Below are 27152 nucleotides of genomic sequence, written 5' to 3'. Positions count from 1 at the left end.
TAAAAAGGACAAATCTGTTATTCCACCTCTCTTGTATGGTTTAGACTTTGTCATCTTACATAAAGATAAAGTTACTAATAATATGAATGTCAAGTAATGGATCAAACAGGTTGATCCATAATTGACATTCATATTATTAGTACCAGCAAATGTATCTAAAATAATTTCCTGCTTTGATCCAGACAACATACCTGTTATAGATTATAGCTACCTGTTATAGATCTACGGAGCTGTCATCTATACTTTTAAAACTTTAAAAATTTAACAAGTGCATTTCAGTCTTGTTTTCTAGCCTTCTGGAAAGCATTATTTATTATCCCTATTTTCAAAAACTCTAAAGAATGATCTGAAACATCAAACTAACTCAATAGACTTGTTGAGTCTTTAATTACAAATGCCTAATCTCTCATCTTGAATCTAATAACTTATTTTCTGATCATCAATATTGATTTCGATCTTCTTATTCTACTGCTGATTTGTTAATGGTAATAACCGATGTGGAGAGGTTAAGGTTGTCGCTCTTGACATTTCTAAAGCCTTTGATAAAGTTTGACATGCTAGTCTTCTTCATAAGGTCTCTTCTTATGGTATATCAGGTAAAGCCTTCAAGACTATTGAATCGTTCCTTACCAATTGTAGTATAAAAGTTGTGCTCAATGAATAACTTCAAAGGTTCCTCAAGATTCTATTCTTGGTCCTATACTTTTTTTAATTTATATTGATAATCTCCAAGATATTTTCATATCCAAGTTGGCATTGAATAATTTATTCTTATCAATATGAACTATTTATTATTATCAAGACAAGAATAAATGGTAGTTTCATCGCTAATGATATTACCATTTATTCTTGTCTTGATGAGAAGCCAACACTCTCTGGTTAATTGGGGGGGGGGGGGCATTTGAGCTTGAAAAAAACTAACTCAATTAACTCAGATAAAACTCATTTTTTAGCTAATCATTATCACAACGATTTAGATATTTTTGAATGGTAATTTACTCAATGAGTACCTATTCTTCATCTTCTAGGATTACCTCTTGCTTCTTCTATGTACCTCTATGTTTCATACCTCTATGTTTCTTGGAAACCATATATCAAATTGATTGCAAAATGAGCATTTGCTAAGGTTGCATCTTTTTATTGTGTTCGCCACTTTCTTATTCCGGATTCTATTCTTTATCTCTATAAACCTCAAATCTGTCATTGTATGGAATACTGTTGCCATATCTGGAGCAGATCTTAGAATGATGCCCTCTCTCTTTTAAACAAAGTGCAAAATTGCATTGTAAATATAGTTTGATCTTGCAGCCAACCTTCAATCTTTGTCACATCGTCATAATACTGTCTCTCTTTCTCTTTTCTATAAATACTATAATGGGCACTGCTCTAAAGAGCTAGTGTCTCTAGTGCCATCTATTTAAATTTATTCTTGCATTACTTATCATTTAATTAAGTCTTATCTTTTTACCGTGGCTGTTCAAAAGTGCCCCAAAAATTCTTATTCATCTAGCTTTTTTCTCAAACATCAGTTTTTTAGAATATGCTCCCTTCATCTTGTTGACCTGATTCATATGGTTTGTAATCTTTTAAGTTATCTGTTAATCATTATCTTGCTTTATAAACTTCTTCCTCTTCAAATAACTTTCAACTCTAATAGTGGTTACTTGTAGCCTTGTTGAAAGGAAAGATATTTTTTTAAAAAAGTACAATTTTGTTAAAATATCCCAATGTTTTGTAGAACAAAAAACAGTAGAAAATATATTCTTGGCTAACAGCTATGTATAAATATTAAAGTTACAAAATAAAAAAATAAATTGCACAATTTTTTAGCTATTAAAAGGGTTTACATAATGATATGTAAATGACTAGCAAGGATAAATAATTTTGTACACAAATATATTTTTATATTTTTAGTTTTAAAACTTTTTTTTTTTTTTTTTTACTATTCGGTTTCTAAACTCTTTAAAAGTTTTTCTTCACAAAAAAGAATAAAAAGTTTTATAAAATATTACCATCTCGCAGAATTCTTTCATCAGTTGGACTCATTTTTTTATTATATCATTTTCTGAAATAATTTACAACTTTTTGATGTCCTAAATCAGAAGTAGTAAAAACTAAAGTAAAAATATTATTGTTATAATATACTGTTATGCTAATTACTTTCCATTAACATTATTAAAATTATTTAAGTAAAAAATTCTGTTAAATAGAAGAGCTTTAAATATAGTGGCAAAAGATACCTGCTGATCTTAACAAGTTAGTTGCCTAAATAACAAAGAAATTTTATTTAGAAATATATTTTAGCTCTAAAACTAACTATATTAATAATAATTATTATTTTAGTAATCACATTTTTAACGATTTGATCATATTTTAAGTTTCTAAGAAAGGTGCACAACCAACCCATGTATATTAGGAGATTTATCTAATAACCTAATAAAAATCGAATTTAAAGAACTTTATTTAATAGCCTATTAAAAGTGAGGTTTACGTTGAGGTTACATCAAATAGGAACGATTTATAAAAATTGATCCCACTGTGGGATCATTAGGGGGGGGGATTAATGATCATAACCATAGTGGGGACCATCAATCCCATCAATTATAGTGGGGATCATTAAGCCTCCAAAAGTAATCATAAGATCATTAATCCCCACCATAATGGGGATTAATGATCTCATGATTGTTTATGCTGTGAATGTGTTTTTTTTTTTAAATTATTTATTATGATTAGCAAGTTTAACTATAGTGAAATAACTTTAAAGTTACAATCCCCTTCATATTACTTTTTTTGTAAAATCCCTTTTCTTTTAAGATTCAGAGTTGATTCTAGAACTTTTATTGTGTCAAATAGTTTAAATTTATTTTGTAATTAGTTGCGAAATTATATACCATTGCAAAATATAGATTTTTGTCTACTTTTGTATGGTACACATGTAGTACATAGTCTTTCAAACACTAAAACATAACATATAATTTGAACTTTGTCGATGAACATATATTTAGTGTAAAGTAGTAATAACTTGAAACTCAGTAACTTAACGCCTTTACATTAAATGTTGGGGACAGCTCAAAAAATTATTCAAACTTGGTGACCGGTTACCCCATTTTCAATGGCATTTACCAAAACATGTTAAGTAGCATTAAATTACTAATTTAGCTCTTTTATACATAATTAACCTTTTAAATTAAAACGATACTTTACAATATAAATTTTTTTATGCTTAGATTGTGTAAAATGAGTAATTAAAACTAATGTCGGCTATAGGTCATCTGACGACTACAATAAATTCAAATGATAAATAAACATGAATTAAGTATAAAAATTTATTACTTCCACATGTGCTTTGTACGTTCTGCAAAATATTCATGCGCTTATTATTGCACGACCTTATTCATGCACGATTATGCAATTTACTTACTCATTAGACCAAACAATGTCACGTGATTTAAAGCGAAACAATTTAGTAAACAAGAGTTATGGTTTCAAGATGGCTGCATTTTACAAGTACATCTGCCGTTTCGAAAATTGTAGAAAGAAGTTTAGTTCGCTTGTTGACCTAATTGACCATATTGAATATCTTCATATTATAAGAGATCCTATTGTTTTAAATCAGCAAGAACTTTCTCAACCACCTGCAATCGCTTTAAGTTATGTTAACTGCTTTTTTTCCGAAAACTTAAGGAAAGCTAGACCTACTTTACCTTCCGATATTGAGTTAAAACGATCATGTGAAATAGAGAAACCATCTTTAAACAATTCCGAATTATACAGTGACAGTTTAGACAGCTTTTTGGATGAAAGTGATGTTTTCTCAGACGTTGGAAGTGACGATTCTTGTCAGTCATGGGTTGCTAATAATATCAATGCTATCAAAGTACAAACAGACTCTAATTTAATAAACGTATCAACTTCTCTACCCAATACAATAACTAATGAGAGTTTACAAGGCAAGTTTACATGTCTAGAGGATAGTGAAGGTAAAAAGCGGTTTTTATGTACTGTTCCTGGTTGTTCTAAGCGCTACAAAAATATTAATGGAATAAAATACCATGTAAAAAATGGGCACAATAAAAAAGAAGGTTTATCTAGTGAAATTAAAAAAAGTTATATATGTCATTGTGGTAAAGCTTACAAAAGTCAAAGTGGAATGCGACATCATCAAAACACTCAACATATATTAACAGGACCTACAACTCAAAATCATTTATCTCCATATACACCTGTACAATTTGATGCAAGAGTTGATAACAATTTTAAACAACCGCAAGCAAAAATTATGAAATTAAATCCTGTTGAAGAACTTTATCAACCTCATACACCTCCTTCACCCGAAAATCTTGTGAGCTAGTTTGAGGTAGCTTTATATATGTCATATATTTATATATATTGTATATATCATGTGTATATAAAGCTACTCTTCTCTGTGGTTTGTTAATAGTAAATTATAACATAAATAATAATTTTGTTCAATTCAATAGATTTTGGGCATTTCATATTTAAAAATATTTTATTTTAATATATTTGCTTTTTATTTATAATAATCATTTTTTTTTTAATGTATAGTTCGGAAAGATGGAGCGTTATATTAATAATTTAATTTTATATTATAAATAGGCTTGCAAAATACAGCTCTGATCTTTATATTAATTTTTTTGATTTATTCATCAAACTGCTTTGCATTCATTTTGCAATCACTGAGAAATCAGTGAGCCAATGCACCTTTCTGTGGAGGTTTTTCTGGATAATTTATTATACTCAAAAAGTTATTGAGCTGTAATAGTATCTTTTAAACATTTGTTCTAAAATTTTATTTTTGCTGCATTTATGCTGAAGGTATATTTTTGTAGGTGCCAATAACCTAGTTAACTATATTTAACTATAATAATAATAATAATAATAATAATAATAATATATATATATATATATATATATATATATATATATATATATATATATATATATATATATATATATATATATATATATATATATATCTTACCACTCCTAAAAATTTAAAATGCTTTTTATCTCAATTGAAAACTTGAATAAATCTGACACAGTTTAATTTGTTATTTATTAATTAGTATTCAGAAGGTTTTTTCATTTCAATAAAAAAAAAATATTTAATTGTTCAATTAATCATTAGGTTTTTAAAACCTTTTGCATAAATTTATTACCTCGCATTTTTGCAATATTTTATCAATATTTTATCATGAAAAGTTTGTTGATAAATTATTTTGTATATATATATATGAATTTATTGTAATACTAAATATGCAGTTTATTCATTTCTTGTTTGCTGCAGCATAATTACTTTTTATTAACTTATTTAAAAATTACATAAATATTTCATAAAAATACTTTATTTTTGAATTTTATTTAATATCTTTTTTTATTGTTTAGCATTTTTTCTTTTTGATTTTTCCTTTACTTTTTCAATGTTATTTTGATAAAGCAAACTGGATATGTGAATTTTTTTGACTTAATTTCGTTTTTTGGAAAAACATAAAATATATTAATTAATAAAAACTTAAAAATCTTTTATGTTTTATTTTATCCTTGCAGCCTTTTGCTACTTTTTTTCTTTGATGATCATTTTCTGGAGATTCTTTTCTTTTATAAATATCTTTCAAGATTTTTATTTGACATAATATTATTTGTAAATAATATTTAATAAATTGTTTTCATCTCGGAAACTCATTTCCAATCTTTTTTGTTTGTGCCGATTTCACATGGCATTCTTGAAATATTATTTATTAAAGAGAGTTATTTTATACTTTGTGTTTTTTTAATGAAAACGAATTTCTTTTTTTAAATTTTATGAATTTTTTTGTTTGCATGTTTTTCAAAAAGTGTTAATTTAATTTTTCTTTTCATTTTCTTCTCATTTTTGAAATTATCTAAATGATCATTTTTATTTATTTATTTATGGTTTCAGACTTTAAAAATTTACCTGTATTGTTATTACTATTATTATTTTTTTTGTATGCTCAAATATAAAAATAAAAATAAAATATGAGTATTATTAAACACAGTGGTAAAAAGAGATAGGGGATGTTAGTTTTTGAATAAAATAACAACTTTTTCACTGTTTATTTATTATATAACAAACTAGATATGTTTATTGGTTAAATTTGGAAACAACCTTTTAGTGGTAACCAAGGAAAAACTAAATGAAAATATTTTTTTTCAAAAAAGTTTAATTTTCAAAAAAGTTTTTTTTTTATATTTTTTCATGATATATTAATGTCGCTCAAAAATCAACTAACAAGTTTAACCTATCACTACATTAATAATCTATCACTACTTAAATAACCAAAGGTTAAGAGAATCCTTCGACTGAAATTCTTAGATATTTTTTAAAAAGAAACAAACTTAAATTATTGTTAGATAAACCTAGATATAGTTATAGATATAGATATAGGGCCGTTTATATAGGGCCCTAGATATAGGGCCGTTTCAAAAGAAAGAAGATTAGTAAAAGCAGCAGTAAATGTCGCAACACTGTTTAATAATGTATAAGCTTAAAGCTTTAACCAGAAAGCTAGAAAAAAAAAATTATGCATTGTTCATACTACTAATTTAGTTAATAATCGAAACACTGTTTCAGTAAATCAAAATACTGCCATGAAGAATGCAAAAGTCGTATTTTTTTTTTGTTTTTTTGTTTTTTAGCGATTTAATTAAGGGTTTAAGTTTATATGCATTTCATAAAAATCATTTAAAAGATGCGATAAAGTTAAAATAATGAAATTTTTTTTTAAAGATTTAGGTGCTTTTGTTCTGGTAATTTTATTTAAATGATTTGAACAAATACTTAAACTACTGTATAAAGATTTAAAAACAGTTTTTACAGTCCTTCTAGCTTTAAATAAAGTTATTATTTTATTTTCTATATTCTTTATTTTATTATTCAATATTACTTTACTTTTGGTACTAGATGAAAAAAAAACTATCAATCATACTCTATATGGCATTTTAGCCATGTTCGATAAGTGTGTTTATTCTATGAGCTTGGCAAGGTATATATAAAATCTTATGTTGTACTAAATGATTGAGACGTGTGCACCATTTACATAGACATATTGCTATTAAAGTTATGCGACTGATGTAATAAGTTTTTTGTTATATTTAGAGCATTCTTTCTAAATACTCGATAATTTTCGTTTTAATAGCCGTTTTTCAGCGGCCGTGGCGCAGTGGTTAGAGTGGCGCAGTGGTTAGAGTGCTTGCTTTAAAAGCAAGTGATCATAGGTTCGAAGCAAGCTCTAGGCATATTTTGCACCATCAGTAAAGAGCAAGGCTGAACTTCCTAGTTATATGCTCTTTTGCGGTGCTCTTTGACAAGACCGTTAGGTCTTCTTGGTGCACCTAGAACAAAAGTTAAAAAAAAAAGTTTTGGCCAAGCGGCTTGAGTGTTAGCTTCAAAATCAAGAGGTCCATGGTTTGTTGGCGTATCCCATCATATATGCAACATCGGTAAGGAAAAAAGCGTAAACCTTCTTGTTAAGGTGGTATACCCCCTTCAAAAATATCTTGGAAGTGAAATCTTATAGTCAAAATTAAAATTAAGCTTATGAAAGATCTTATTAAACGAAATCGATTTATAAAATTACTGGTGGTTATGTTGTCATGACAATCACCTAAAATAGCGGATATAGGAAAATATGCACGTCGCACTGTCAAAAATATCTCAGATTCTATTAGAGTATTCAAAGTAAAACTTGGCCCAATGATAAAAAACAGTTTGATCTATAAAATCTGCCAAATATTTTTAAATCTGACTATTAGTTTCCATTATTAGCACTACACGGATTATGAAGATTTTTAAATAAGCCAATTTTTAGTGCTGAAACAGCAATATCTCAAACTCTGAAATATTTTATAATTAACTTTTGGTAGATTGCATACATCATATAAAAACACATCATTGCTGAAAATTTGATTAAAAACTAATTACTAGAAAATGAAATAACTGTGACGGGAGATTGAAAAATAGAAGTTAGCAAAAAAACACTTTAAAAATTAAAAAAGAGAAAAAAATGCAAAAAATATTTTTAAAATAAACAATGTCTGTAAATTTTAAAGCAAAATGTTTAAAAGCTACCAGCAGCATAAAGAGTTCCTTGTTTTTGCTTTTCCTTATCATTTTTGTTCTTTTTATTGCCCCTGATTGTTTTTCTACGCAACTTAACATTGGATTTATTTTTGTATGACGATTGATACAAGCGTATTTTATTTTCTCAATTGCAGCCATCTATCATAAATGTTCCTGGAATCATATTGAGTTTTTCATAAGTCATCACTGATGCTTTTTTTCCAATATTAAAGTTTGCAATAGCATCATATGTTGCAAATTTCAAATGTAACAATGAACAGAATTTAGTTTTCGGTACTCGTTCCATATCATCATGTTAAGACTCTCATTTTGGTTCTGAGTTTTTCCATGCATTCATTTTGAAAGTAATTCATTAGAGCTAAGTTCTTTATAAATTGGCTTTAGTAACTCAATAATATCACGTGGCAAACCAGGGCCAGGTTTATAGAGAGAAGGTTGATTGGGATGTTTTCGATCAACATTGTGCTGGCACCAACTTTTTTCACCGTTTGGACAATAGGCGTGATAATTATTTTCTTTTGAGGAAGCAACATGAAACAATGAAGCAAGTATAGCACCGCGCATTTCATGAGCAGACTGATTTTTGGTTCTTACTGCAATTCCATAATAGTTTTGCAAACTGTCAATTGTTGCACCAGTAAGTCTAGGTGTATTTATCTACCTAGGTGTATTTATCGATTTAAGTAAAGCTTTTGACACTGTCAATCATCAAATCCTTCTATCCAAACTGAAAAGTTATGGTATAATAAATACTAATTTGTCCTGGTTTGATAGTTACTTGTCTAATAGAAAGCAGTTTATTTCATATGATAGCGGAAAAACGGAATATAAGTCAATCACCTGTGGTGTTCCTCAAGGATCAATTTTAGGACCACTTTTATTTCTCGTTTATATTAACGACTTATATAAATTTTCTAACATTTTAAACTTAATTTTGTTTGCAGATGATACAAACTTGTTTTATTCTAGTAAAGATATCAGTAAATTATTTCAAACAGTAAACAAAGAACTTGAAAAATTAACCCAATGGTTCAAATCAAACAAACTATCTTTGAACATCAATAAATCCAAATACACTTTGTTCCATCGTCTTCATAAAAAACAAGATATTCCATTAAAACTTCCTGATCTTTTTATTGATAACGCATTATTAAAAAGAGAGCAATCAATAAAATTTTTAGGTGTGGTTCTGGATGAAAATTTAACCTGGAGGGACCACATAGGTCTAATTGAAAATAAAATATCAAAAAATATAGGTGTTTTGTATAAAGCCAAGCAGTTTTTAAATCTATCTTGTTTAAAAAACTTATATTTTTCTTTAATTCATTGCTACTTAAATTATGCAAACGTTGCTTGGTGCAGCACAAACGCAACAAAGGTAAAAAAACTGTTTAGTAAACAAAAACAGGCTATAAGGATAATTACAAACGTAGACCGTTTCTCTCACACTCAAACATTATTTAATAAACTTAATATTCTAAATGTATATAAACTAAACCTTTACCATATTCTTATCTTCATGTTTAAACTTGATAAAAAAATATCACCAATGTTATTTAATTCACTTTTTGAAAAAATAAACCACATATACCCTACCAGATTTTCAAAAAACAATTACATTCAATCCAAAACACATTATTCAGCAACCAAATTCTCAATTGCTAACCGAGGTCCTAAGCTGTGGAATACAATATTAAATAATGAGCTGAAATCTAATTATTCTTTAAACCAGTTTAAAACAAAACTTAAGCAATTACTGATGATACATGAAAATGAATTAAAGTTCTTCTAAAAAGCTTTTTAAACTAGCAAACAAAAACAAAAATTAACCTACTAATTACTCTTTAATATTATATTTAATATTCTAAACAATAGTCTGCTATTGTAAATGTATTTCTTATCTTATAAGTTTTGAATTTACAAACGATTTTTTTAAGTTTTATTATTTGAAATACTAATTACTAAAAATATTGTAAAATTTTATAATTTCAATTTTTATTAAAAAAAGTTATTGTAAATTCTTTTTGTAATATTAATACTTATATATCATCTTATTTTACTAATCAGTTCTTAAATATAAATACTCTTTGAATTACTAAATATTTTAAACGTTATATATTTTATTTTTTGCATTTTGTTAAAACATTTTATTTGATGAATATGCATTTTTTTGGGGGGGGGCTTAATGATAAGATGAATTTTGTCTTCTTCAAGCCCCAGTCATGTAAAGATTTGTTTTTATAAATTACGAGTGTAAATTATTTTCAATCGGCAAATACAATACTAAAAAAAAAAAAAAAAAAAAAAAAAAAGTATTCCTTTACCCCCTAGACACCTTTCCTTTTTCAATTTTCTTAATCGTGTGCCAACTCTTTTTTGCACATGACCAACACATTCTAATTTTGAAACTATTGTATCACCATACACTCTTTCAACAAATGAAAATGCCTTATTTTCTCCGTCACCACAAAATTCAGTATAGCGAAGTTTATATTTTTCAGTAGATCGTTCAAAAATTGATTTTGCTCCAGCGACCTCCATACCGGTGGATGGGCCAGTAAAGTTGAGGTTACATAAATGAGTATTTTTTAGCATTTTGTATGCATCAGGGTCTGTATTTTTTTTCTTTATAATCAAAAAACATTGTTTGCAATATTTGGATAATACTTCACAATCCAAAAATTTTCCTGTAATCATTGATATTGCAGTATAAACACCGTTGTATGAGGAAAAACCTCGACGTTGCCAAGTACCATCACAAGAAACACTGGTATTTATTAAATTGAGTTCATCAGTAGTATGTTGGGATGCTTTTATAATTTCAAGTGCAGCATCAGACATGGTTTCTACTGCAATTGCTTAAACTTCAATAGCAATTTTTCGAACAATTTTAATGTAAGTGTTTTTAGTCATTGGCGGTGGAAGATCCATAAGGTAACAAAATCTTTTAAGGCCAGTATGGCCTTGTCCACATGAACGCATTGCATAAACTGACCTTTGGTTAATATCAAAGGCTCTACAACTTTCAGAACCACACTTCTTGGATGTAAAAAATTCATGGTTGAAACCACATTTACAAAATATAATCAATGAGCTGGAAAGTCCAAATTTTTTTTTTGCATTTTTAGCTAAATTAAGTTTTACATTCTGGACAACATAACAACTGAACAACAATGGCTAATAAAGTGCTATCAATTATTCTGTATCCACATATGTTTTTTTTATTAGAACTTGCAGAAGTATTAATAGGGTTTACCTTCGAATTAGATACATTTATTGAGCTCTGTGAATCTGTTCGTAGAAGACTAGTATTTGCTGAATTTGTTTTATTTAAAGTATATTGATTTCCATGAAATCTTTTTTTCTTTTGTATTGAGTAGCAAATTTCGCACGTTCTCTACCCATTAAAAGTATAAGGTTTAAATTATATAAACATAAACAGATACCTAGATATATATATAATTTTAAGATGGCAATTCGTTTTAAAGAAACTGGAAGAAATTTATGAGAAATCCAGTTATTGCTTTTAATCTTACAGATGTTTTGATTAATGGAAAATAGATATATGCATTATATAACTCATTTCAACAAGCTTTTTCTCAGTATCAAAAGTTATATTTGGGGAGAATTTCTTGGCCAAGTAAAAATTTAACCGTTGCTATGGAGGTTGTCAAGAGCGCTTTAAAAAGTAAGGTTCAGTAAAGTTTGTTTTCCTAAAGTTACATACTGAATTTTAAAAAATGGTTTTCAGAATATGATTCTATGATAAATTTTAGATTAAATAAAACAACAAAAAATGTTCTTCCGTGGTACTCTCTGACAAAACCTCTAGGTCTTCTTGGGATCTTAAAAAATCAAAGAAAAAAGTACATCAACAATATGCTCTGCAGTACAAAGTCCATAATTATCTTCTTATTCTTTTAATTTTAGTAATCGTTTAATAAGTTTATTTTTATTGTTGAATTAGCGTGCACAATCTGCTGTTTGAAATTTATGAAAAATATATAGGGTCACCCATTAGCAAAAATAAGCTAATTTTTTTTAATACCATTCACAATACCTTTCTAGCTTCATATTCTAATATTAAATTATTTTGTTTCGGAAATTTGAAAAATTCTAGATAAAATATCTGCTATGATTGCATGTCAGTAACTTTTACCAACAGTTTCATTATTGAACTGTGTCTTAGAATAGATTTAGCTGATTCAATATTGAATTGTGCCTTGAAATAGAACCAACTGATTTAATATTAAATTGTGTCTTGAAATAAAACTTGATTTAAATTATCATTAAACGCATTCCCAATTTTACCAAAAGCTAAACTTTGTTTTGACAGTCTTCGTACAACTTCACACAAGATTACTGTAACTTGTCTATTTTAGTTTAATTAACTTTTGATTTGCCTCGACTTTATGGTTACCCAGCCTTTATGGTTACATTATACTCATGATACACATTTTTTTAAATTATATTCTATTTTTATATTTATGCATCCAAGCACCGCCACCAGAAAAGTCTTTTCCATTTCCTTAAGGAAGTAGCAAATAAACAAAAAAATATACAGCTTATATAGTTACATTGTACTCACAAATATGGAGTCCCTAAAAAAACTCCGCATTCGGACACCACACTCCGATTCAAAAATAAAAAATACTTTAATTAAGTTTATTAATTAAATGTAGTATATAAAGTAAATGTAACATGTACATCTTACCTAGATATCTACCTAGGTTGTAACATATTTATATTGTGATAATAACCTAGATTGCAACATAACTAGATTATCCTTATTAAGATGACTTTCTTGTGAACTGTTATTACTCATAAACTAATAAATCATATAATTTTCTAAAACTTCTATTTAAGTGAGAGTGGTACTAAAATGACCATTTAAATATTTTTTTGGAAAACCTGTGTTTTTTTGTTTGTTTTTGTTTGTGTGGTTATTATGATGCTCCAAAACGTCTTACCGCAGAACACTGTGGAAAAATGAATTTCGGACCTCTTGGTTCTGAGCCAGAACTCAAAACACTACTCCACGACTGCTTATTTTCTTTAAAAGCTACCCAGTAAGAAATTTTTTAGTGGATTTGTAGTGGAGCTATATAAGCATTTTGAGCAGCTTATTGGAGTTTTGCTCATCGGTTACTTAGTGGACCATTGGTGTCAACCGCTTTAAATGACTAGCAAATAACTTTCCAACATTTTAACAGTAGCTAGTCAGCAAACATTCTATAGTAGATTTATAGACATTTTGAGCGGATTGCTGTAGTTTTGCTCATCGATTAGTTAGTGGATCATAAGTGATTGCCGCCAAAAATGGATAGTTGATGATTAGCCACTATTAAATTTTCGCAAAGTTATCGCCTCGCCATTTCTAGCGGCTGCTACTTATGGTTCGCTAAGTAATTGATTAGCAAAACTCCAATGAACCGCTAAATAATGTCGATATAGATCCACTGCAAATCAACTAAAACAATGTTTACTGGGTAGTCATTAAAAGGAAGTTATAACGAAGATCAAATGTTAAAACGCAGCGCCTTCTATCGATTTTGAGAATATGAATCAAGGTAGCTTTGTTTTGATTTTCAAAAATTTAAACTAAAACATTTATTAAAAGTTATATATAAACTGTGATTTGAAAGTCTTAATTTAAACCTGCGGCTCCAATAAACTTCCATTACACATCCGATACACCTTCGTGCATAGTTATCAACAGAAACAGCTTTGCAAAAAATACATTTTTAAAGCTTACGTTTATTTTTGTAAAAGCAACGTTTTTATTATCACTTGCTACTTGTTTTTTTCAACGTCATAAACTGGACATTCTATGGAATGTCCAGTTTTTGACGTTGAAAAAAACAAGTAGGGAGTAAAATAATTATGTTACTGTAAAGTGTAATAATTGGTTTCATTTAAAAGATAAATTATAAAAACTTTGATATAAGGTTGTAAAAACTTTTCTGACCACGTTTACAACAAGTGATATGTTTTATGTTATTGATAAGAAAGGTTACTTTGAGTAGCAAATATTAAGAAAATATGAAAAACAAACTTTTTTCATTTTGCTCAGATTATTACTGTTTTCAGAATTTTTTCACTGTTCAAATGTTATACAAAAATTTTAATCACTGGTGGTTCAAGAACAAAAGCAAAAACTAAATCATATTTATAAAAGTTTGTTCACCAAATGAAAGTTCTGAAAATAAAATAAAGTATATTTAGTGCATAACCTAAAGTTTTATTCAAAAGTGCTAATTTTATTATGAATGACTCCACACATTTAAAATTTTGTTCTCATGTCGTCAAGAAATTTGCTAAGCCATTAATAAGAGAAATGAAAATAATAAATGTATAAGAGATAGATAGATTTCAACACATAATCTTCTTGTATATTCATTTAAAAAATCTTACACCAAACAACTTTAAAACAAAATTTAAAATAAATCAAAACAATAACTGATCTCTAAGATATAATGAGAAGCTCGCACATGTGGTAGTGGTATAGTGGTAAAGCGCTCGCTTCATAAGCGAGGGGTTCCGAGTTCGATCCCCACCACGTCCCTGGTAATACCGCGCTCAACTTGTTTCTCCGCGTCAAGGTTCGTGTTTCGGAGTTATAGAGTTGAGAGAGGGTTATAACCACTATTAAGTAGCCTACTCATCTGTAGTGGCCTTCTCGGCCTTGAGGAGATGAATAACAAAAACAAACAAACAAAAAAAAACAAAAAAAAATACACTAACTTGTAAGTTAACTAAATATAACGAATACCGCATGACATATCGAGGGCCTAACATATGGAACAGCTTTAAAAAAAAACCATTTTAATATGATGAAATCATATTTTCTAATTTTATATAAATATTAAAGTTACTTAATTTTTATATAAAAATAGAAATTTTGAAATGAAATGAAAACTTCGAAACTTGATATATACACTTTTTATTAAACTTATTTTTTTATATTATATTTTATTTTTTATATTTTAACTTATAATTATTAGAGTTTATTCGATGTATTGCCTCTCACTCTATGTATATAACGGATATTCTTATTTTTTCATATTTTAATAACAGTTTTTATTTTACTTTACAGTTGTTAAAATCCTAAGTGGGGTTTTATGAAAAGATTGTGGCCACTCTGGTCATCCGAATCTTTTTTGAGCTCTTGTCTGTTAATATAAACCTTTGATTTTTATTTTATGAAAACTTTTCTTTGTATTTAAAAAAAGTTTCTTTGTGTTTTATGTTTTAAATTGTTTAAACAGCGAAACATGTGAATAGTAGAATACTCTTCTTTAAATGGTGCCGCAACTATAAATTCTTGTTATACTTTAAAATATACGGACTACCGTAACTATCTACCGCATAAACTTAAAATATGATACCAATGAGTAATTCCACGTCAAAACAACCAATTTTTTTTAAAAATGCAACCCTATGTCCTTGGATTTTTTTTTTATTTTTACCATATTTAGTACATTATAAAATAAGATAAATCCCAAAATTTCAAGGTCTAACTCCCAACGGTTCGTGAGTAATGGTTGTTTTAATTTTGGTTACTATTATTGTTTTGGTCATTTTCCGCCATTTTTAAATTTACATTTCTCCTTATAAAACCAAGTCTATAAACATGTGAGTTCTAAAAATAAGTCACTTAGTTAATTTCTAGGTGAGGAATTTGAATATATAAATAAAAAACCCATTTTATAACTAAAAAGTACCTAAATATCAATTATAAATGTTAAAACAATGGACACCTGCCTCGGTAAAATTTTTAGGTGTGCGGTAAATTTTTCATGCCTAAAATTTCAAATTAGATCATTATATGTTTGAAGAACATTGTGTGAAAAAATCATTTCTGCCAAATACATAGTTTAAAAATTAAATAAAAAATATTACAAAAAATGCAAATATTGCATATTTCGCTTATCGTAGTATTCAAAATAAATAAAAATGTTGCATACTTGAATTGATATACAACTTTTTATAATATATCCATTAAAAATTGATTTTCAAATACGTACTTATTAATTTTGTTAAAATCTTTTTTTGAAAGTTCACATTTGTCTGATATTATTTTTGGTGCATTTTTTAATGTTGTTAAATTGGTGATTGGTATCCAACAATTATCATCTATTTTCGGCCAGAAAAACTGTTCAGATGGACCGTGTGGATGCATAAACTTTATTTTTATATCATTATATTCTTCATCTTTTTCTTCGACTACTGCAATCCACCAAAATGAGTCATATGTACATGCGTAATATTTGTATTTCTGGATTAGCTCAAAATTTATTAAACTTAAATTTTGGTAACTTAATTTTTTAGTTATATTAATAGATTTTGGATGTATATTGTTACTAGTTTTTTTAAATAACATAGATGTTTTCGAAACTAGTATGCAATGGTGAATTCCTCGACTTCCTGGTATTGTTTTTTCCTTCTCAAATCGTTTATTTTATGTAGCTCTAACATTAACCATAGTTCCTTTATCAATTTTAAAGAACTTTATTGTGAGCATTTTTTGAGTGCAAAATTCAAACATTGCATTGATTGCTAGTATTTGATTTTTCTTCGGACGTACTCTTGCTGTTGTTCGTTTTACTGTACCACCTATTGCATCACAAGAAGATTTGCCATGGCTGGTTGCAAAAAATTTCCATTCAGCATCCAATAAAAAATCTTCTGAACGATGGCATAGATTTAGACAATTTTTATAATTTTTATACTGTCCTCCACATACATCAGAAAAGTAATATAATTTGAAAATTAAAGAAGTGTTTCTTCAATATAATTACATAAAATATATTTGAAATCAAATTACCTTTTATTATCATTTTTTTTTTATGCACTTTATAAACATTACAACAATTGCCAATTTTCTTTTCAAATCTTTTTCCAAAGTAGTGAAAATGGTGATTTCAAATGCTGAATAGTTCTTCACAAGCACACAACTCAGATCTCCATAAAATGTTTTGACGAGTATCAGTGTCTAGGTCATGTCAATTAGAAATCTAAAACGTGGGGAAACTTATTTTTTGAAATATGAATTCTAATATCCTAAACTAGGTAGAAATTTCTTTAAGGTAATAAAATTTCATTGAAAAATAATGATTTGTTAAGAAATTATATCTAATTGAACAACCCCCTCGTTTTGAGGGGTTGTAAACTTTACATGGTTATACATTTTGAATGCCAAATGATTTTTTGACAAAATTTTAAAAATATGTACAATTTTTAGTCTTATTAAAGCAAGTAATTTTTCTGTTTGGAAAAATCAATTCCCCTCACGTTTGGGCGGATGATTTCTACTTTTTAGGGTATTTTTGTTCCCAGGCTTTTTGCAGCGCAATTTTTCGCAAAACATCTTTAAATGACATAAGTATGAACATTCAAAGGTTTGGAGTATAGAACTTACCTGGAAGTTATTTAACTCAAACACCAAAAAATCGTGGTCCGCCCCTGCAATTATATATACATTTTTAGTACAATAGTAAAATATTTACAAAATTATGCATTTGGCATAAATGATTTTTTCACACAATATTCTTCAAACATACAATGATCTTATTTGAAATTTTAAGCTTAAAAAATTTACCACACACCTAAAAAATTTTACAGTGGCAGGTGTCCATTATTTTAACATTTATAATTGATATTTATGTACTTTTTAATTATAAATTGAGTTTTTTATTTGTATATTTAAATTCCTTACCTAGAGATTAACTAAGTCACTTATTTTTAGAATTCACACGTTTAAAGATTTGGTTTTATAAGGAGAAATGTAAATTTAAAAATGGCGGAAAATGACCAAATCAATAATAGTTGCTAAAATTAAAACAACCATTACTCACGAACCGTTGGGAGTTAGACCTTGAAATTTTGGTATTTATCTTATTTTATAATGTGCTAACTATGGTAAAAATATAAAGAAAATCCAAGAACATAGGGTTGCATGGCCTGGTTGTTTTGACATGGAATTACTCCAATGTGATCGGAAACATAAAAAACTGATAAATAGAGAGAGTTTCTTAGTAGTGCCAAACTTTTGAACATTTTATAATATTTTATAAGGCAGGGAAGAGTGGGGCACCTTGACTCACTTTTGGATTTTGCTTTGTAACATTTTTTTTAAAACGTCTTTTTTTTGACGATTAATTTGTAGAAAAAATTTATACCTAAAAAATTAAATTCATCAATCAACAAAGTATATCAGAATAAACTTGTGAGACTATTTAAAGTTAAACTAAAAATTTGTATCAAAGTACCCCACCCATGAAGTACTTTGATAAAAACTATAAGCATTATTTAAAAAGTTAATAAAAAGTAAAAAGCATAGAGAAAAAGCAGAATTTTACTTGAGAAACAAACATATTAATAACTAAACCTACATAATGCATCCAATGGTCCAAATCACGTTTCAGAAACCCACATGATATATCGTTTCAAATGTCATTCTTAAGCGTCAATAATTTGCATAATGGCTTTGTATCGAAATTGGATCTCCTCATATAATATTTACATAAATCTCTTAATAATTGACTATAAATATCAAAAGGAATAATTTTTTGAATTGTTTATGACACAATGGAGTATAATTCTACAGTTTAGGGCCCCCCACAATATTTTGTGGGGGGCCCTAACAATATTTCAAGTTACCCCATACTTATTAATAGAAAACAATCGCTTTATTTTCAGTATCAACCCGTTTTTTCAATAATTTTGTTTAATAAAGAAAAAAGCCCATAGATTGTAGTTTACAAAATAATGTTATTAACTTATACACACGTAGAAAACTATATCTTAAAACTTATGAACTTTAAAAATGAATAAATTACTTTTTCATAAAAAAAAACACATATTTCGACGCCTCACATCTTTAATGATGTCAAATGATATATACATTTTTTCAAAACTCTAATAATTACTGTTTTATCATATAAACGTGGTTATCACAACTCTTAATATGCCTCCACAATTACAATGTTTAATGATACCCCTTTAAACGGTAACCATAAAAAATAATGTTTCATGGTACCCCGCTATTAATAAAGTGTGCGTTGTTTCTACCACTGCTTACTTGATATAACTGCTTTTCATCTGCAACACATTGAGAACAATTTGTTAAAAAATTGGTAATCCAGTTTAGCAATTCATACTGGATACCATAACAATGCAGTTTGAACAGTAACTTAGAGTGAGTCATATAATAAAAAGATTTCTTAGCATCATTTAGTATCGCAGCTTGGGTCTTCATAAAAAGTTGTGCTTTATTTTTTATAAACGATTAGTAACTTGAAATAGTAAATTTATTTAATAACTGAGGTGTATATTAGAGTGGAGCGATTTTCAAAGCAAAAAAAAATAAAATATATCAAAAGAAAATTCCCGAGAAGTGAATCTATGTGAATTAGTTATAATAGGAAAGTAAAAAAATATTTTTTGATTTAGATGAGTTCTTCAGGCTCCAATAAGAATTTCAAAAACTCACCGGGTCCTTATATTAGTGACATTTATTTCCGTCTAAACTATTGGATCAAAAAGCAGCAAAATTGTATGCTGATCTTAAAAATAATATTGATTTCTTTCAAAAACTGAAGTCATAAAAATATATTTAGTTTTTTTTTTTTGCTAAATAACGACGGTTTAACATAATTCGCAATAAAGAAAGCTTTTTAGGTGCATTTTTGCCAATTTTTTTTTGTTTTTAAATTTTTAATTTAAAAAAATTATTTTTAAAACCGGCATTTTATTTCGTTTCTTTTAAGTCTCAGGTTGACATTGATTGGAGTTTAAAAATTCCACTAGTATTAGGACCCAGCGAGATGTTGAAATTTCTAGATAAACCTGAAAAACTCATTAGAATAAAAAAAAAAAAGTTATGACTTTTTTTACTAAAATAAACAATTCGTATCTCAGGCATATTAAATTTCAAAAATTTTTGAAATCGCTTCTTAAAGATTATGTGGTATTGTATGACATTATATTTTTGATTTAATTTCTCACCTGGTGTCATTACTTTAATTTAAATTGTATCGGTTGTGTCGTTACTTTAAGTTGTATCGCTTCCGTATTTTAATATCTCATCTGGTATCATTATTGTAATGTTTTCTATCGTGATTAATAAATAATAGAATTAGTTATGGTTTTTGTTTAACATTTAGATCTATTTTATATTAAACTAATTCAATAAATTTTGCATTAGATTATTACAATTAACGCAGCCGTGGTGTATTGGTTAGAGTTCTGGCTCAGAACCCAGTGGTCCGAGGCCCGACGCTAGCTCCAGCCCAATAAACGAAATTAGGAAGGAAGGCGTGAACTTCCTATTTAAATGTTCATCTGCAGTGCTCTGTGATAATCCAAAGGACTTTTGGGAGCATTTTAATAACTACAAAAAATATTATAATAAACAAATTATATTGTTAAACTGTGTGTAGTTTCTCATATTGCAATTCCACTTCTGTAGTGCTGGAATAAAATTTGGAGAAACTGCACATACAAACCCAGCAAGCACACAACGTTGAAACAACGTTGAATTAACGTTGATCAACGTCGATCAACGTTATTTCAACGTTGTTTCAACGTTGTGTGCTTGCTGGGAAAGCGCTTTAGCTTTTATTGCATTCATTGCAGTCATGTGAAAACTCCTCGTGCGAAATTAACGTACGAGGGAATAGTTTTGCAATCATTATTGAGAGTTTTTCATATAATGCACATCATCTGAAAAAGTATTTCAGGCTTCTGAGCTTGTCATCACTGATCGTAGATACAATCTCGACAGTGACAAGGCAGATTATTAAGAATTGTCAAAATATGGTCGCTATTGAGAATTGTCAAAACATGGTCCATTAGACAAGAAAGTGAAAGTGATATAGGGCACGAAGCAGACTTATCTTTGCCAATATTACCAGAGGAAGATCCTCAAATATCAACAAAAGTATACCAATCGAACAATGAATATACGAAAAATTAAAAAGTCACATCTTAATGTGACTTTTTAATTTTTTTACACACATACACACACACACACACACACTAACATAAAACAAAACTCTTTTATTAAAATTTTTTTCAATATATTTTATAATTATAATAATTACTTTATAATTATCATTGTATGAAAACTTTACATTATAAAAAAAACTTTACTAAAAATTATTTATCCATAGTTACAATAAGATTAAAATAACAATAAGAACATAATATTTGTGACTTCATAAAAAACGATAAGACAAAACATAAAAATTACTCAGTAGGACTGGCAACAAATGCACCCATACTATTTTCGCTTTGTGAGTCTGATTTTACTAACGGCTCTTCAATCTTATTTAACTCGTCTTTCTCGATATCAATGTCAGTTTTGGTTTCGGATGATTCAGACGAGTCTTTACTTTTTATGTTTTCGACCTCAGACGCTGTAAAATTAAATGAGAGTTTTTTAGTATAAATTATATTATTAAAAACCATTATCATTTAAAAAAAATGTTTATACTGTATCAGCTGAAATAAAAAATTTATGTTTACAGAAAAATCGCAATGAAAAATTATTTAACTCCTAGTATTAACTTGAATGAAAAAACAAGAAGAATCATTTTAATAAAGAAAATAGAAAACCTGATATCACGCTCTGAAAAATGTTAAATGACATATCGTTGTTGCATTTCATTATTTTTTTACAAACATCGACAGGTTCCGTTTGGCTTCTAATTAATTCGACCAGTTCTCCTCCTTTCGTTACGTAATGATCGCACTAAAACAAATCTCATCTTTGAGTTTTCAAAAATGTTTCAAAGTTTTAGAAATGAAAAATTTATTTTCAATTTATCTTACTGTTTCTAATGCATTAGAGAATAGAGAACACGTATCATTTATTAGTTGTGTGATCATTTCATTGGTAGAATTTGTTGATTCCATAACAACATGTATTGCTTTGCTAACAAACTTACAAGTTGAACAACCAAAACCATCTGAACTTATCCATGAGGTTATCCTAGATACAAATTTTCCCTCTACCTATAACAATCGAACAGGAATTTATCATTAAATAAAACAACAAATATTGCCAACTAAAAATTTAAAATATCAAAAGTTTATCAAAAATACTTGCTGCATATTAATTAAATCAAATACTCTTTTTATCAATTTATTAAAAATATTAGAAAGTACTTTGTCCTTTTTAGTCTCAATGACTCCATCTTCACAAAGAAATTTTCCTTCAGAGAATGTTTCATTGCAATACTTCAACTCTTCGCAGATTTTTTGTGGAGATAATCCTTTTAAAACAAGCTGTACCACTTGATCAATATGTTTCAAGAAAAAATCACACTAAAAACATTTTTTAACTTTAATTAAAACCTTTTAGAGCATCAAAGTATAGCTTTTAAAAATTGACTACATAGAGGTAGATTTTTCATGTTAAAATATTGATTTTACAAAAATATTGCACAATGTACAGTTTTAATGTCAAGTTTACAATTTACAGTTTATTCTAACGACCAAGCGTTTTTTTTTTTGGCTCATGACAATTTTTGATAAAAATGTATCTATAAAGATGTTTGCCCTTTGAGACATTTTCATTTGCCCTTTAGAGATTTTCCGCGATTAGCTTCTTGTAACTATCACAATTAGCTTCTTGTTTCACATTTTTTCAAAATTAAATTTTCTAGTTATTTAATTTTAAATCAAATTCAATTTATATTCAAAACTATTTTTTAATTAAAATTAATTTTTAATAAATGGGTACCAGACTATTAATAAAACAAAGTAAAAAAAACAACAGTTTTTGGTCTGTGAAATTATAAAATATTTTTTACTTAAAATGGCCAAAGGTGACAAAAGGTCAAACTTAAAAAGAAAACGTAAAAGTGAATTATCATCACAGTCTTGTTTCAGAGGCGAATGGGAAAAATTCTTGTTTATACAAACACTGTCATCAAAGCCATCATTAAAATATCAAAAAAGCCCCCACTGCAATCATTAAAGTCTTATTTGTTTTGAAATTGCAATTAAAAAAATACAATTTGCACACAGAGTTCAATATAAAATATCCAGCTGGATCTGAGATCAGGAAAAGTTTTATTTCAAAGCAGAAGAATAAAATCTCAAACCAAAAAAAAATATTTATTTAAAAAAGTGATGAAATGCAAAACATGATTGAAGTCTCTTTTCAAATTTCACTTCTTGAAAAAAAGAAAAGTGCTGATGGTGAAATCAATAAGCACTGTCTCTCACTTTTCACTTTTGCTGAAAATGTGAGAGAAAGTAGAATCAAATTGTTGTCCCACAACATTGCTAAGTACGTTTGCTTTGTTTTGACTTTATTCCATCTCTTATTCATGGGACTGATCTTATTACCTCTCCCAAGGATTAAGCAAAACTATTTTCAAAGAACTTTTCTTCTAATTTGACTCTTAAATCTTATGGCCATTCTCTTCCTTCCATTCCAATTAAACAGGTTAACCTATTGATAGACATTCAAATCTTTCCAGTTTCCGTTGCTAAAGTATTATCTCAATTTAACTCTTCTATGGCTTGAGGTACAGACAACATCCTTGTCTTACGAAATTGTTCTCCAGAACTCTCTTAAATTTTCTCTAAACTATTTAATAAGTGCTTGGCTGAGTCTTGTTTTCCTGCCTGCTGGAAAATGACATCTGTTGTTCCAATTTTCAAAAACTCCGGTGAACATTCTGACCCCTCCAATTATCGTCCAATCAGTCTTCTTCCTGTTATTAGCAAGGTCTTTGAGTCTTAGATAAACAAATTTCCATCATCCCATCAAATAACTTACTGCAAGAAAAAAACCATAAACAAATTTCTAACATTCCACTTGCTGTCAGACAATCAAAACAGATTTTGATCCTCTTGCTCTACAGCTGACTTGCTAACTGCTGTGACTGAAAGATTTTATTCTGCATTGGATGGAGGCAGGAACTAGGGCAAATGCTCTTGACATATCTAAAGTTTTTGAAAAAGTTTGGCATGCTGGTCTTTTCTATAAGCTTGCTTTATATGGTGTATCTGGGAAAGTTTTTGAGTTAACCAAATCGTTCCTTTCTTACTGCTCTATTAAAGTCATCCTTAAAAGTTAACACTCCTTCATTTCCAGTAACTTCTAGGAAACCTCAAGGTTCAACCGTCGGTCCTGGTTTGTTTCTTATCTACATTAATGATCTTCCTAACAACCTTACATCTAAAGTAGCTCTTTTTGCAGCCATTTGTTTAAAATTTAATTTTGTGTAAAAAAAAAAATGTTTAGAAAGGAAAACCGAAAAAACAATTGCGATAAAAAAGAGCTAATTTTTAAGAACAAACAAAACTTAAAAATTGAACAATATTTAGTAATATCTCTAAATAAATTAAACCCAAGCATTAACTTTAATTTAAATCAAAATTAAATTATATATATTTAAATCTAAATTAAGTTATATTTTTTTATAATAACAAAATTAGATATTTTTATTAAATTAGTTTTAAATTAAATCATATTTTTTATAGGTAAAATCACTTAAGGCGTAAGTTATTCGCTCTACACATATCGCTTTAAAACAAGGCCTGTTGATGTATGTACATAATAAAAAGCAAAATAATTTTCAATATACAACAATAATAAAAACTTTCAATAAAAAATAGTTAAAAAAACATAAAAAAAAGTTTGAAACAAATTTTTCCAAATAGAGGACTAGATCTTTGGCCATCGTGGTTATACAACTAAAGAGGTACCACAAGACTTTATGGACAACTTGAAGAACTAGTAATTTAAAAGTTTGTACAACTAAAGCTTTTAAAATTAGCCCATAATATTGTTTTAAAATGAATTAATCAGGCTTTACTACAGTGACTTTAAGTTAAAAAATTAGCCGTAATCAACGTAATCACATATAGCCTATTGCAAAAATTACTGTTTCTAAGAAAACTAACAATTCTTAGTGCTTTAGCCAAAACAAAATACTTTCATGTAAATATTTAATAAAATATCAATAAAAAACTTACTTCATCTTTTGCGTAAGGAAAAACATTGCATATTTTTTGTATCGCTTTTTCTATTATTTCAATTGTAGCATTAGCAAACTTTACTTGAAAGTATATTATAGAAGTAATTGCTTTGCACACCACGCAACCAGCATTAAAATCTGCCAATGATTCATTTGATAGATTTTTTAAACTGCTGCATTTTTTCACATTTTTTTGGAGGTATTTATCCATTTTATTGTGAGTTTTAGCTAATTTTAAAAACATCTTTGAAAACCTGTCACTAACTTGATGAATGCTTTTTGTAAAATTTCCAAAATTATTGAAGATTTCTGTTGACGATTCTAAGTTATCAAATATTCCTTTAGAAATATTAAAATTGTCAAAAATGTTAGTGGAAGCTCCATCAAATGTTTTCCAAAGAGATTTATTGTTTTCATTAATTTTTTTAAATGCTTCTGTAACTGATTCTGCAAGTGAACTTGAGCCAAGAATTGGGTTCTATTATTGTCGTAAAAAAATAACTTCAAAATTTTGCAAAGAAAAAGTATATAGTTTTCAAAAATAAAAAACAAACCTGCATAAGAGAAACAAATGGTGGAAGTTGTAACATTTTTCTTGCTGACATTAAACCTGATGTAAGTTTTTCATGAACTAAATCTTCACTTTTATCATCTTTTTTCAATGCAACATTTGCATTGGCTCTTTCCAATTCATTTGCATCAAATTTTTTCCATTCATTTGTTACAACCTTCATAAATAATAGCATAATTTAATAGTTCCAGTAAAAACATTAGAAAAAATAAGGTAGATTAAAAAGATTCCAAAAACTTTGAACTTTTCAAAATAATAAAACACAGGCTGTGATGTGCTGCTCAAATTCTAAGAACCAGCTCACACATATTTACACCATTCCTCCTCACCCAAGTAAAATATTTTTTATATGAGCATTAATTTTTAAAGCTTAGTAATTAAATATTTAAATTTAGAACGTCTTTATAATTATATTTATAATTATAATACTTTATTTATAATTATTTTGTTTGTGCGTTAGGTGCTAATAAATTTCTAAAAATATTTTTAAATTGAACTTTTTGTATATTTGAGGAAATTTTTTTAAACTAAATTACATTATACAAAAGTTAAAAAAAACTAAATAAAATTAAATGTGAACTTAGAAACAATTAACCATTTAAAATTATATTGATGTTAGTTAAATCTCCATTCTTAATTTGATAAAAATTTTTGCAAACGAGAGTTATTTTAAGCTATTAACTTTAACAGTTAGATCGATCTTTAATTGTTAACTAAACTTCTCATTTTATATTTAATGAGAAACTCTGCGCACAAGAGTTATTGCAAGCTTATTAATGTTATTAATGCAAAGTTATTTACTTTAATAGTTAATTTTTGTATAAATAAAGTAAATATTTTATTTAAAAATTATTATTACAAAAGTAAAAAAAGAGAATTTCTTTCCAATTGGGTTAAGAACCACATCTAAAAATTTTTTTTTTAAACTGTTTCTATGGGCCGATACAAACCCAGAGCAGCACATCACTGAAAACAGGTTTAAAATAATTTTTTTTTCTGTTGCATAAGATATTTAAACTGATTTTTATTTATTTTTAAACGCTGAATTTAAATAAGTCCATTTTTGTTGGCAAGCTCTAGTTTTTTCAATTAGTAATTTATTAATTTTTAAAAGTTATGTTTTTCATAGGTATTTTCATTTAATAGTTATGAAAAAAAGTAACCATGTCATTCTTTTTTTAGACCAAATATATAATATAATGGAATTGACTCCAATATAATGGATTCAAATATAATGGATTCTTTAAATTGACGTAAGAGCAAGTATAAACCTCATTCTGTTATATCTGTGGCTTGCATAAGTGTCGCATAACTCATTTTTTTTAAACTGGCATTTAATATGGTATTTTGATATAAAACTTGACGACAAAGATAAAAAAAGAGGCTCCACATACCATGTGCCAAATTTTGAAAGAAAGTCTTAAAAATTGGATAATAAAAAAAAGAAAGCATTTACCAT

At 27.6% G+C, this 27152-nt stretch overlaps 3 protein-coding genes across 5 annotated transcripts in view; 1 reads left to right on the top strand and 2 right to left on the bottom strand.

Annotated features, from left to right (window-relative positions):
* Nucleotides 1–3438, bottom strand: part of LOC100199855 (nucleolar MIF4G domain-containing protein 1) — a 71344-nt gene extending 67906 nt beyond the window's left edge. The window contains exons 1-3 of one of the 3 annotated variants that reach the window (XM_065809942.1): nucleotides 3334–3438; nucleotides 2241–2265; nucleotides 2013–2093 (exon numbers count right to left, since the gene is read on the bottom strand). In XM_065809942.1, the coding sequence (XP_065666014.1) occupies nucleotides 2013–2046 (34 nt within the window). In that variant the 5' untranslated portion in view covers nucleotides 2047–2093; nucleotides 2241–2265; nucleotides 3334–3438. Of the gene's footprint in view, nucleotides 1–2012; nucleotides 2094–2240; nucleotides 2266–3179; nucleotides 3287–3333 lie in introns of those variants that run through there. The other 2 variants (XM_065809943.1, XM_065809944.1) reach the window with 2 other exon arrangements.
* A 1-nt stretch (nucleotide 3439) lies between these two features.
* Nucleotides 3440–4513, top strand: LOC101234869 (juxtaposed with another zinc finger protein 1). The gene has a single exon (XM_065809945.1). The coding sequence runs from the start codon at nucleotides 3491–3493 to the stop codon at nucleotides 4349–4351; it is 861 nt and encodes a 286-aa protein (XP_065666017.1). The 5' UTR covers nucleotides 3440–3490; the 3' UTR covers nucleotides 4352–4513.
* A 16669-nt stretch (nucleotides 4514–21182) lies between these two features.
* LOC100207040 (uncharacterized) overlaps nucleotides 21183–27152 on the bottom strand; it is a 32606-nt gene continuing 26636 nt past the window's right edge. The window contains exons 4-9 of the mRNA XM_065809941.1: nucleotides 25677–25850; nucleotides 25121–25600; nucleotides 22295–22453; nucleotides 21959–22141; nucleotides 21743–21878; nucleotides 21183–21543 (exon numbers count right to left, since the gene is read on the bottom strand). Of these exons, the coding sequence (XP_065666013.1) occupies nucleotides 21374–21543; nucleotides 21743–21878; nucleotides 21959–22141; nucleotides 22295–22453; nucleotides 25121–25600; nucleotides 25677–25850 (1302 nt within the window). The 3' untranslated portion in view covers nucleotides 21183–21373. The remainder of the gene's footprint in view (nucleotides 21544–21742; nucleotides 21879–21958; nucleotides 22142–22294; nucleotides 22454–25120; nucleotides 25601–25676; nucleotides 25851–27152) is intronic.

This window comes from Hydra vulgaris, chromosome 11 (genome assembly GCF_038396675.1).
Source record: "Hydra vulgaris chromosome 11, alternate assembly HydraT2T_AEP".
NCBI classification, from domain to species: Eukaryota; Metazoa; Cnidaria; class Hydrozoa; order Anthoathecata; family Hydridae; genus Hydra; species Hydra vulgaris.
The sequence above is the reverse complement of the archived record's forward strand: the minus strand, read 5'-3'. Positions and strand labels throughout refer to the sequence as shown.